Source organism: Osmia lignaria, chromosome 10, assembly GCF_051020975.1.
Source record: "Osmia lignaria lignaria isolate PbOS001 chromosome 10, iyOsmLign1, whole genome shotgun sequence".
NCBI lineage: Eukaryota > Metazoa > Arthropoda > Insecta > Hymenoptera > Megachilidae > Osmia > Osmia lignaria.
The window spans coordinates 14,026,974-14,039,989 of NC_135041.1; the positions used below are offsets into that span (position 1 = coordinate 14,026,974).

At 41.1% G+C, this 13,016-nt stretch overlaps 2 protein-coding genes across 4 annotated transcripts in view; both read left to right on the forward strand.

Annotated features, from left to right (window-relative positions):
* Nucleotides 1-70: 70 nt before the first annotated feature.
* On the forward strand, nt 71-13,003 carry tj (Maf family bZIP transcription factor traffic jam). 3 transcript variants are annotated; one of them, XM_034338860.2, is made up of 9 exons: nt 71-204; nt 287-432; nt 5,907-5,955; nt 6,030-6,351; nt 6,776-8,035; nt 9,167-9,701; nt 9,977-10,302; nt 10,746-11,232; nt 11,520-13,003. In XM_034338860.2, exons 5-8 carry the CDS (start codon nt 7,952-7,954, stop codon nt 11,157-11,159), a joined length of 1,359 nt encoding a protein of 452 aa, XP_034194751.2. In that variant the 5' UTR covers nt 71-204; nt 287-432; nt 5,907-5,955; nt 6,030-6,351; nt 6,776-7,951; the 3' UTR covers nt 11,160-11,232; nt 11,520-13,003. The 3 variants fall into 3 exon arrangements, with proteins under 3 accessions (XP_034194751.2, XP_034194743.2, XP_076546811.1); XM_034338852.2 differs by lacking the exons at nt 71-204; nt 287-432 and adding an exon at nt 4,625-5,141 and having other exon boundaries at nt 9,977-10,311; XM_076690696.1 differs by lacking the exons at nt 71-204; nt 287-432 and adding an exon at nt 4,625-5,141 and having other exon boundaries at nt 5,907-6,351; nt 9,977-10,311.
* The window catches only part of LOC117610988 (sodium channel protein Nach), a 28,230-nt gene continuing 26,873 nt past the window's right edge, over nt 11,660-13,016 (forward strand). Inside the window, exon 1 of the mRNA XM_076690698.1 lies at nt 11,660-11,790. The gene's annotated coding sequence lies outside the window, so the exon portion shown is untranslated. The remainder of the gene's footprint in view (nt 11,791-13,016) is intronic.

The window sequence follows — 13,016 nt, forward strand, 5'->3', positions numbered from 1 at the left end:
TTAATTTTAATACATAAAAAAAGACATGAAAATGGTGCTATAGATTTGATATTCGTACCTTCTTAAATGACATAAGTAGCAGAATTTGTTGGAAATATAACATAAGTGACCTTATGAAAATAAAGGAAACGCTAATAAACGAGGAAGAAAATTGATAACTTGATACAGTTGAAGGAGCTGGTTTAGAATTCAAGATGGAAAAAGGTATTAGATAATTGAAATCGTAATTAGTGTTCGCGTGACAGACTATTATCGGTTGTACACATATCGAACGATTTAAATGCAGAGAAGGAACGATTGCGGACTGAAGCTGAATCCACGTTTCCAGAGAACAATACAGCAGGTGAACCCTACTAACAAACTATTGTCTGATAATCGTTCAACTCTACCTCCTCCCAGTTCACCATCCTCCAGTGTTTCGTCCTTGTTCACGTGAGTTTAACCACCTGATCCTTATCAGCTATATAATATCCTGTATTAATAGCGTCATTTCTCGATGACACGTTAAAGAAAATAATGAAATATTTTACATTCGTTTGGGATTTTCAAATGGAAGGGGAAGGGCCAGTCTATATTTCTCCAAGTCCTTATAATTCACCGACCTTTTGTCCACCTTGTAGCAGGGGTGATTGCGCGATAGGGAAGGGTGGTACAATAGATTCGGCACATAAAGCAGTTGACACCCACCGTGTAAAATACATGGTGGAAGCCGAAAGATGTTGTAAAAGACCGCATCGCGTCGATTTTTATCGGTTGAGCACAAAAGTCTTTCCTGTGGTGTACATATCGATCGCACCATTGGAAAACAATGGGATTTATTTGCCAATTAGACAATTAGGTCGGCTGAAAGGGCGCAGAGAGCACGGAGAGCAACTGAAACTTCAGTGTACTCGGGTAACGCGAATATCTGGATTACACGGTCCAGTGCAGAGTATTTGACGAGCATATACATACCGTGGTTAATGTTGACCTTTTGGCCTCAGCCAGCGGGATTCTGCGTGCAAATTAACGATGTTTGTTCTCCTAACCCTTTTGGCCCTGGCTTAATTCAACAATCCCGTTGCCCTATCATCGGTGAGCCTTCCTACAGGGTGGCACTGCTTCTTTACCGCGTGATCTCATTTCGACCCTTGGAAAGGTCGTAGGTGATTTCTTTTTTTCAAAATGAAAAAAAAAAGCTATTACAAAATCTACGCGTGTATAAACGAGTCTTTAGCTCTTACACGGTCAACAATGTCAAGATTTTTCTTCTTTTTACATATTTGTTTCCGATAACCTTTGACAAGTTAAATAGTTTATCGCAACAAATGCATTACAATGTGTTACAATGTATCATGATATTTTGAAAGTTGAAAGGGAAATTGAGATTTTAGAGTTGAAGCGATGAAATATTAAGGCGGTTGCCACGCCTTCGTGTTCTTTTCACGGGGACACGTGCTCCTTCTTCTTTTTCGAAATCGTTTGCCGCAGTTACGATAGAGTCCGGTTACGCGGTTTTTGCTTATTCGGCAGATGGCCGGACGTGACGTCACTGGAACCAGGCGAGTGTTGATTGCAGATACTAGATGCGACCCGACACCCGACCACTATTCTACCTCTTCTTCTTTTCACCTCGCGGGATCATGCCGTGGCTTCGCGTTACGTGACGGAACTTTAGTTTGATCGTGTTTTATAGCAAAATTCACCACTCATAATTTCGTGTTCTTGAATTTACCGTCCGTGTAACAGGTAGATCTAGTATGCTCTTGATGACCTACTCGGATAGCGAAGAATCTTAGAATCTTAGAATCTTAGAACTGTATAGTCTGTAGAAAGGAAACTTTTCTAGCCAAGTTGATAATCTTCGTGTTATTTTTCGCGCTTCAACGCGATACTTCTCTTATCAAGCGGGGTACGGTTCAGGATTAACGATGTCGTTATCTCGCGGCTGTGTCCTTCGCAAGGAAAAAATTCGCGAAGTTCTACGTCGATGTTACGAAGGTCGGTTATTTTGAAGTCGCGGTTAAGAAGATCGTCGCTGCGCATAATGCAACGGGATCGTGCGATTCTCGCAATCGGTAGTTGATCGCTGTCAGCAAACGAATACAAGGGCTCTAGTTGTGAATCGGTTATTAATAAATCCTTACCAGGAACGTTAGTTGATTTCGAGAAGCAAGATCCCCTCGTGTAGGGGATCGTCGTTACGACGATCTTCCGTTGTTTAACACGCTGAGATATTTCATACCGCGATCACGATAAATTACTCGTTGATAACGGTCATTTGCAAGAGAAATTTTAATAGATAACGAAGGGCAACGAGACGGTTTGCGAAAATCAGGCGAATCAAGTGAACGAAGGAATTGGAAAGGGATAAAGGGCGTATAAAAAGTGGCAGCAATAGGGGAGATATTGGCTATTAAATTTAATAGCCAGCCAGGGAAGAGAAACGATAGTTCTTCTAGTCTCTTCTTCTCCTTCCTCGATGAAACAATAAAAACGAGCCATTAATAACAGCTTGGTGACAAATATGACGGAACTTCCGACGTGATCCGGAAGTGGCTAAATGCACCAGTGGCTCGGTTCCCCTATCCTTCTTTGTATTTCTCTCGGCTTTATAAACTTGTCCTCGCTTCTTCTATTATAGAAGAAGATAACTTTATTCTATTCCTTCTATTTTAATAAACCCAGCAGACAAATATTGGAATTTAAAACGTCTCGATTACCTTAGCCGATCCAACAAGTAAATCGTTTCAAGTAGTCCGATTTCCGAAGTTAATCTTTTAAATTGACCAAACTGTCATTGTATACAGGCACGTACGGTTCTTCCGGTCTTACTTACCGGAACATTATGTTTTTAATCACGGCGACACAAATACCGCGGTTCGATTGTTCCCTTGCCCGATACACAGCGATCATCCGAGAATAATTGAGGCACGAACGGCAAACAGATCTGCATCCTCGTAGCAAGGGGTGCTGCTGCCTTTTCCACCCCCATTTCTCCCTTCCCCGTGCCCCAACGCTCTACGACATGATCTCTACTTCATTGTCATCTGTCATCCGTCATCTGTCATCGCGCCACGAACAAATGAGCGTCTCAACAGCCGGCAGACAAATCACTCCAAGGATTATCCGTCGAACCTTTCTTCCTCTTTTTCTCCTCTCCTCTCTCTATCTATAATACCTATCTATCTGTTACACTCTGGTGAGACTAGAGTTGGGATTGATACTTTACTTAGGGAGGGGGAGAAGTCGAAATTTTTGGATTATACAGATTTTCAGTAAGTAGTTAAATTAGATTTTGAGATGAGTTAATTATCAGTACATATCGTATCGATATCCATCGCTACTGCTTTCTTCGTTTCACCCTTCTTCGATTCGTTTCTTTGTTCATCTTACCAACCTTTACTCTCTTCGTCAGGCTCTTTCTCTTCCTATGAATGAATCAGGGGATATATCAGTTTGTTTCGCGATGCTCGAAATACCCCACGAGTGGATCGCTGGATCCTTCAGGAATTGATATTAGCGTGGACGAGCTGGATTTTCTTTCATTCGTTCTTTTTCTCTATTTATTCTATACTTCGTTTTCTAAAGATTCAGTAGACTATTGTTTGATATTTCTTTTTAAGCTGATAAGGTACGAAGGTCTTGTTTTTGATTCCTGTTATAGATACGGTTATTAAATATAATCTGATCGTGAGAAATATACGTTTATGTTAGTAGGTCTGATTTATCATGGTACGTCTGACCAATTTAAGTAACTTTCACTGCGACATCAGACGTATTCGATGCTACCGTCCAAGGATATTCCGTTGTTCGTCTTTGTCTTTATCGTTATCTTTGCTCGAAAGCAAATGAACTTGTTCATTTGTTAGAATAGCTTTTCAATTTCAGCGAAATTATCGCATATGCAACGTATCGTGATAGGAAAAAAAGGTTGCTATGAAGTGTTGTAGGTAGGTTGGCTTGCTGGCTGACTGGTTGGTATCGATGTGCAGGCTGGCAAGCGAGCTATGCTGGCTCAGCACTCTTCCTCGTTCCTCCTCTTCCCTCTGCTGCCAGCCACCTTTACTCTTGCTCCTCTCGTAGTCTTAGTCCCGCTCTCATCCTGAAACGCGTTCATAAACTTAACCTACTCTTTAAGGCCACCTAGTCACGGCTAATCACATTTTATTTGCATCCGAAAAAAAATTAACCCCTTCTGACCGATTCGTGTAACCGGAATTTCTTTTCCTAGGGATGGACACGCGATCAGTCTTTCTTGTTAGAAGTATCAAGTGTCCAGTGTTGCTTCATTTATAATCACACATACTAAGAATATTATTGTGTTCAACGCTATGACTTTAATTTAGAGAAAAATTGAAAGAATTGGGGAGGAGGACAGTCTCCTTCAATATAATGTAATTGAAACAAGGTTTTGGATAATATTACCAAACATGTTCATTCAAATAGGTCATGCTAATAAGTATTAACGTAGAAACACAGTAGTATCTTACCCTTCTGGCAAGAAGGGTAGTTGGCTACTTTCTACTACCGTTTCGTTTCATCAGGTAAAGAGGTTCGCGCCGATTGAATCAGAACTGAATCATCAAATATTGGTACATGCTACATTCATTTATAATACTTTTATGGGATAAAGACGTTTCGATGTTTTGAAATCGGCCGTAATACAAAAGTGATAATAAGTAGAAAAATGAGAGATACAGTATAAATGTTGTTTTTACTTAATCGATGAGTAGGTCATCGAATTAACATGAATCGCTTAGTCTTTTGACGGAGGAAAAAGATTAGGAGAGTCGGATTTTATCCATTACTCTTTTTAAACGAACGATCAATGCCACGTGCCTGCGATTTTATTTACTCTCAGGGTCTCGTTTACTGCGCGAAGAGAGACGTATAAGTAGAGAGTAGACCGGTTACAGTCAGAGGAATGAATAGAGGAACAAAGTTCTGGATATATCGGTAATTTCGAGTCGTTCGTCGAACGACTGGAATCCATGGGAAGATGGATAAATGGCCGAGATTGGCATTGGAGTTAAAATCAAAAGAGCATTTCGACCCGACGCGACGGATTCATTCCTGGAGATGACCCGGAGAAGAGCCGGAGAAGACGTGGAACTTCCATGTTTGGCTATCGAATGCAATCGCTTCCCATAAATCTTACGGTAAAAGTTTGTTGCGATCCAACCACCACCCACGCGACCTTTCATCAGCTGCTATAGATCAATCTTTTGACTTACCGATTGACTTTTGATTTCGAAATGAAATCAGAAGCACTTGGAATTGACGCAAGAAAATTTTCAACGCTATTTATTAATTTGTTTATTATTTATAATACATATTTTATCATCTAGAAAATTGAAAAATGTTGCATCGTTAACATTTATCCACACGTGCAACGCACTATGTTTTGGTTAGCGATAGATTATCAATACCATGATGTAATAGTTATACCACTTACATAAATATGCTTTGCTGAACTTCTAAAAGTCGTTTCAGTCGCACAGATGGTATTATCGAACAGGTGTGATGATTTCTTCGAGTCGGTTGCTACATTGAATTTCAAAGGAATGGAAAATTTGTCTGATTCGTTATACCGAGAATCGAGTATCGAGTACAGGGTGTGCGATGTAAAGGGAAGGAAAAGAAAACGATGCGGCGCGGCGCGACGCGGCAGGCAGAGGATGTCAAAGTGCAGCGTCGACAAATTCCTCGCTCAACAAAATGGCCAATCCTATCGTCGTCCTTACCGTTCTATTCCGGGTCTTTGCGACACTTGCCGTCTAGACCAACAAAATTCTGTCCGTCTTGTCACCTTGGCCTGCTAGGTTAAAGCATGGATAGACCTTAAAGTTTCCTTCCTTTCCCTTTGATTTTTTCTCCTTTATTTTCCATTATCAATTTTTCGATGACCTTCTTTTTCATTTCAGGTCGTTCACACGAGCTCGATGTTCATTTACACTTGACAATATGGAAGTGGTAAGTAGCCGACCTATAAGAAATACGAATATATTATCAAGCAACAATTATGATAGAAGAGATTCTTTGGAAAGTGCATCGCTGCATAGGGGAGAAATTTGTTTCGAAGCGTTGGAAACGGGTGGAAATGAGAAGAAAAAGAAAAAGTCCGACAGGGGCGAGGGGAAGATGGAAAGGGTGCGAGAGGGTGCGAGGGAGGCGCGCGAGAGAACGAAAATTTGATATTCATGAAGCATTTTAAAGTCGTGCCATCCGTGGAATGGGTATAGAATATAGACTGCTAAGCAGGGGTAGACATTTGTGGAAACCTATTTAGATGCGAGTTCGTGATTCGCGCCCGTCGCTCGTTTCATCCCCGCAGATGTTGCAAACTGAAAGCTTCCTTTCTGGAAAGAGGTAAGAAATTATAATGTCTGTCGTACCTATTTAAATTAATGCTCCCCGTTCAGGACTACATACTTCAACTAATTGCAATAAATAAGTAACGATGACTTATTCAGGAATCAATTACAAAGAGAATATTCTGTGTAACAGTAAAGCAGTTATTCATCGTTGCAACTCTCTTCCCCACGATTTTCCCAATTTCAAACTTTTTTATCGTAAAAAATTGCTCACCTGCTCGGATTATTTCAAATCAATCACGATCGTAATATTTTTAATTATTCTATTAGCTAACTTTGAATGAAACCGAAATACATAGAGAATTTTTTTTCATTCATATCCAGAATTCGTGGAAAGCACGTTTCGACTTCCGCGTTCCCTAATTTCGGTCATGCGACCGTCAGCATATTTCATCGGCATACATCATTCGATGTTTCAGGTGCGTTCGCAGCAACGAAAATCGCAGCCCCGCATCGTGGACGCGCGATAAGGGTTCACCCTTTACACACTGATCGTTCTCTAAATTAAAATGCTGGAGAAATAAAGAAGAAGGAGGTGATCGCCGGGGAACACGGGTCATCGTCGAAGAAAGAGAAAGAGGAGAGACCGGTGAAAAATTATAATAATCACTTTAGAAATTAATGGTACCTCCGCGGAGGTACGGAATCCGTGCCGGGAGTGACAAGGTGGTGGTCACAGTGGTAGGGCAACCTAGGAGCGTGCAAATGGCGACTCCTTGTCTCTCCAGCCAATCGTTGCAGCCGACCGAGGGTTGTGTAATGGCGGTCACGCCTACCCGTGACGTCAGCCTGTCATGCGCGTTAACTCGCATTCCACTTACACTCGTCAGGCCAGTCACCACTTGGACGACGTATTCGACGCTGCTCACCACGCGGCGTCGTCGTCTTCTTCTTTTTTCTCATTTTCAATCGCGTACCGCGCGGTTTCGTTCGATCAGAAAGGATCGCGTTAAAGCAACACTTATTTATACTTTATCGTGCCCGTCCATGAATTAGAAACGCATTAGTATCTGCACTGTTTGATGTTTAACACATTACGGTACACCTTGGAGACGAAGGAGATAGATCGGAAGTTGAGATCTCTTACCAGGAGACTGCTTTTTGGCGGGAAAAGCGAGTAACAGTGTGGTGGAAGTGACAGTGCTGTTAGTGGATGTTTTAACAGATGTTCAGGAACGTGTAGTGATTTTGATTGGTCAAAAGAAATAATCGTGGAACGATGGTGGCATAAATTGTAAAGACTACTAAGGGCTCTACTTAATTTTATCAAGAATAATTATAATCAGTGAATTCTGTAATGAAAATGAATGCTATTGCTCACGTGGCGTAGTATAATCGGTGTCAGGTTCGCGAGGAAACTGTAAATACCGGTGTAGGGTCGTTAGGCGGAGTCTGGAAAGGTGGTCACGACGCAACAAACGGTGACAAGTTGTCCAGGAGGTGGCGAGGGTGTGAGAGCCGGAGGCGGAGGCGGAGACGGAGGTGGTGGTGGCGGTGGCGGTGGCAGCGAGAAGACGCTCCCGTATGCGGCCAGAACGAACACGGTAGAGGAGGTGGAGGCGCAGGAGGTGGAGGTAGAGGTCGACGAGGTTAAGATGGAAGCCGAGGACCATCTCGCAAGGGAATACGTACAGGAGTTTGTTCTCGATCATCTCGATCCCGCCGACGTCAAACGAGAGGTTAGCACTTTACATTTTTTTCTTCAACACTTAACTACAGACATTAGTTCTCGACCTGGCTCTATTATTTCAATCGAATTCATTTGAAATAGAATTCATAATTTCTTTTAAAAAATTCTTCTATTTGTGAATCTATTTGCTTGTTATCCACTGTGTCGATGAAACAGAGATATTACCACCTTAATTTTATTTTTATTTTATTTTTAAAAGGATTATCTTCCAAGTTGTTGTGACAACATTGAGGTATTATTATACCTTGATGTTTATTCATTTTTTCTTTGATAAAAATTTCTTAATTTAAAAATCCATTTGATATTGCTTATTTATCAATCAGGAGGTTTTTAATCCATTATCGAGAGAGTTTCCACATTAAATACCATACATTAGAATTGGATATTTGTAGTAAGATAACAGTTAATAAAATTATCAATTATAATTATGTTAATGTTTCGAAATTCAATTTCTCTGTATTTAGAAAAAAAACTATCATTCACGCGTCGAGCCGTCGCGTCGCTTAGCATCGTATTTTTCAACAGAGAAAAAGACGAATTAATTCACGTGTGGTTGGTTATCTGTTACGCGCTGATAATTTCTGTCGACGTTGAAATGGCGCGTGTAAATGAAGTCACGTGCACTGTTTACATCGTATAAACTTGAAATTATTACGATGCGAATTTGTATGAAAATGTGAGACCGTGTGCTCGTCCACGTGAATTCAGAACGGTAAATAAATACTGAACCTATTGGGCAATGAACGTCGGTGCAGTATTATTATTTTAAAAATGCCGAAGCTTTGAAACGTGAACCGTCGAAAACAAATTCAAGAATTGTACTCGTTAAACGTTTCACTATAGCCATTCAAATGTTTTTTTCTCTTGAATTTTGAGAAAAGAGTAGAGTAGACCTAACATCTCTGGCCGCAGTAGTACAAGTCGATCAATAGGTGCGCCAATTTAAGTAACGATTCACTAGCATCGCTGTTCGAAGGTTAAATCTACATTAAATCATCGTTACTTAATTTTGAAATTGATATTAACCATATCGAGTGCGATACGGGTCCACGTTGCACTTATGGGGTTCAAGGAGAAAATTGAAACGAATATGAAACAACTTGTGTTCTTCTTGGCGTAGGTACGAATCAGCTCACCGATGATGGTGAACGGTAGCGTGGTGCAGCTACCTGGTCAGGTGCAAGCACAAGGTTTAGCTCTGGCGCCCCTAACGCCGCCGGCGCACGAGCTCGAGCAACCGCATCCCCTTTACGGGCAGCCGCACATACAGGTGCAGCACGGCGTCCTGGTGAAGGCACCGCCGGGTACAGCATCTCATTTAACCACTCTCTCCCATCCTGGAACACCACCGGACACACCTCCGGTTTCAGCTTCTCCACCGCCGTTGCAATTGCACCGGGGCGAGAGGGATCCCCGAGAAAGGGGCCTTTTCTTGCACCTGCAACAACCAAATTCAATCGTCCAAGACGAGATGCAACCAGGTACCGGGGGTATGGGCTGGTTAACGCAGACCCTCAGGCAGGAACCGCTCGACCTTAGGCCTCATTGTCCTCAGGAGCAAACACCGGAACCTCATCACGAAGCATGGCCTTCTACGCCTACCCATCATCATTTTCAAGAGCTGCAACAACTGCAGCGTCACACTAGACATACTGGTAAGCGGGAAAATTTTGCAGTAATCGTGATTGATCGCGTTAATGTACGAAACCAGCCTTCGAAGTTCGGCCCTCAAAGTGCTAACTCACAAACGTGAGTTAAAGACGAGAGAAAGTATACTTTAAGAAGAACGCAAAATTAACCCATCGCCTATACGCGTCATTTCTTTTTTTTCTTTTTCAATAATTATTTGCAACGTTTGCGGGGTGGCAATGTGCGAAAGAACTTTCCGTCAGGAATATGAATTCGAAGTCGACAAATGTTGTTGTCGCAGGTGGATACATCACGATGTCGGGTCACATAGAGTACTATGGGGGTGCGAACGCAGGTGGCGGGATGCTTCCCGCGGGCGGAAGTGGAATGTCGGGCATGGAGGATAGCATGCAAGGGATACCCATGCAACCGGGAAGACCGATGAGCGTTTGTTCAGTGAGTTCTTGCGGCGCGGGAGGACCTAGCCCAGCACACAGAACAGGCAATGGTCTTTACTCGAATTGTGCCAGCAACAACCCTCAGGAAGAACTCATGAACGACGAGTTACTCATGTCCCTGTCTGTTCGAGAATTAAACAAACGCCTTCACGGTTGCCCGCGGGAAGAGGTGAGTCAGGTCTCTTACCTTTTTAAACACCATTTCCCCGTAGGTAATGTTTCCTTTCAAATGAACAATTGGAAATTTTTTCTATTTTTTCATATTTTTAAATAACTTTCACGCGCATTAACCTATGTTTAGTTTACAATTTTGAAAAGTCGTTGTGATCATTAAAATAGAATAATTCTTGGAGTAGGTGTGCATCGGTGTCTCTAGCCGCAGTAGTACGAGTCAACCATTAGTCAAACGTACAGGCTGACGCGACGCTATATTTCTGATACTTTTCAGATCCCTGAAAAAGTTAACCACAATGCTGACGATACTTTAAAAATAAATTTCTTTCTAATGTAAATGTTACGATCAATCGATACCAATTCCATGGTATCCAATAGACTTCCGCTTGATCTAGCGGCGATTCGATTCCATAAAACGGATCCTGTTGTTTTGCGAAGGTGGTGCGTTTGAAGCAGAAGCGACGGACCTTGAAGAACCGTGGCTACGCTCAGAATTGTCGTAGCAAGCGGTTACAACAACGCCACGACCTCGAAACGACGAACAGGAACCTGCAGAACGAACTTCAACGAGTCAAGATCGAGCTGGCTCGTGTCCAGCAGGAACGTGATCTCTACAAGCAACGTTGCGAGATCCTGAGAACGCGACAGAATCATAATCATAATCACAATCACAACCATCATCAGCAACAGGCATCCCAACAGCAACAGCCACAACCGCAACAACATCAAACGCCAAATCAACAGCAACAGCAATCGCAGCAGCAACAGCAACAGCAGCAACAACCTCCTCCGCAACAACAACAACAACAACAACATCAACCAGCGCCGGCTAGTCCGGAAGTTTATCTGTGACATCGACAGCGCCGAGGTGGCGCATGTTGGACCTGAAGAGATATCCGTCGTGTGATCGCCAAGTTTTCACTTGGTAAGTGACAATTCTCTTTTCTCTTTTAATTACCATCTTTTCCTGAATATTAACCCTTTCAATATTAAACATACTGGGCAAACACTCGTTAGACTCGGTAACGAATTAATTTTGTCGTTTAGATTTTCCGTCGGATCAACTTGTAATCCCGCGTAAATCCTTGCATTATAATGAAAATCCTTTAAGCTTTCCGTATTATACTGTAATCGTGATTTTAGATAAAGAAAATATACAGCTAACGCAAATCGTAACGATATGTTTTTTTCTTCACAAAAATTTGTTCACAGTGACATAGGTTGGTCGTGGGTTGAATAGACCAGGCAGACAACCCACTATTCCTTCGAGAAGCAGTTTTTCAATCGAGACTAAAATAAAATGAAAAAAAAAAAGAAAAACTCTTTATGCACATCTTCCGGTCTACGTGTATACTGAAATGAGTTGACATTCTCCTTATTTCCATAGCTTTGTTAAGCTACGGTGAGAGCCTTGACTGTTAAACTGACTTTCTAAATCGCGTCGTGGAATCTCCAGCGCAACTAAGGTATCATTAGATTAAAGGTAATTAGTTTGATTCGCATAGATAATATAAATATATGCTCGTGGTAGACTGAACGTCTTTACCTGTACCAAATAAATGAAAAGGAAAAAAATACCAAAAAAAAAAAGAAGAAAAATCGTACTTTGTCGTAGCTCAAAAGATAAAATATGAATGATGCTATTTGTTATTTCATTTTTAGACAAAAGAATCGCTTCCATTTCTGAACGATCGATCTGAATAGCTTTTATTTGCTCTATCAAATATTAATTACTAGCTTGGCAATTAAATTCACAATCTTCACACAGCGAATGTAAATCGAAAGTTTGAAATGTATTAATCCGCTACTCAAATCGATCGTTCTCTCATTCTATTTTCGTTCACAAATTTTTTTTTTTTTATATCTAGTTAACACGCGTGGAACGTAACGTGTGTCGAAGTTATTATGCATCGTTACGATATCGAACGTACATTTTATCGATAGATAAAAAGCCCTGATGGAAATTTTCGCGATGCGGTGTTTGAATCGCGTTTAATAAATGAATTCGATTAATTAACGGGCTCCGATTTTATCATCTACGAATGTGTTCGATCGTGTACACGTGACGTGTAAGAAAAGGGGTGAGAATGTCTGTTTTGACGCGGGACCCGATGGATCTCAATGTCAGATATGCATAAAAAAAAAAAAAAAGAATCCGTGTCAGTACATTTTCGTACTAACACGACAGTGATATCGTTTTAGTACTTATGGCACAAAATGATCTGTATACGGTAGCTCTGTAAATTATTATTGGTCAAGTTTTAAATTTCTTTTTTAGGGGATGTTCATACTTCTGTATAATCCCCTCCTGGGGATTACGTTATTGTTTTTTACGTTGAACAGTGGCGTAAATTTTGTACATTTCTACTCTTTATAAAACAATAATCGCTGTTTCTAATAATTGTAGGAAATATAATAATGAACATTTGCAAATGTAACAATGGAAATTTCGAAGTGATCTTGTTTGAATATTTCAGACAATTTTAAGGGGAATGAAAACAATATTCACATCGAGTGCGATGAATGCAAAAATTATGCCACTGTATTATTGAATAATATATTATTGTTTTGTCGCGTTGGATTGCGTTCAGTCGTTTCTTTCGACCGAGATGTATCTGATTCGACCTAAGAATGTTTTAATTCCCGTTACATCGTCTCATATGTACATAAAATAATTATTATACTTCTTATTATAAATAAATGTCGATA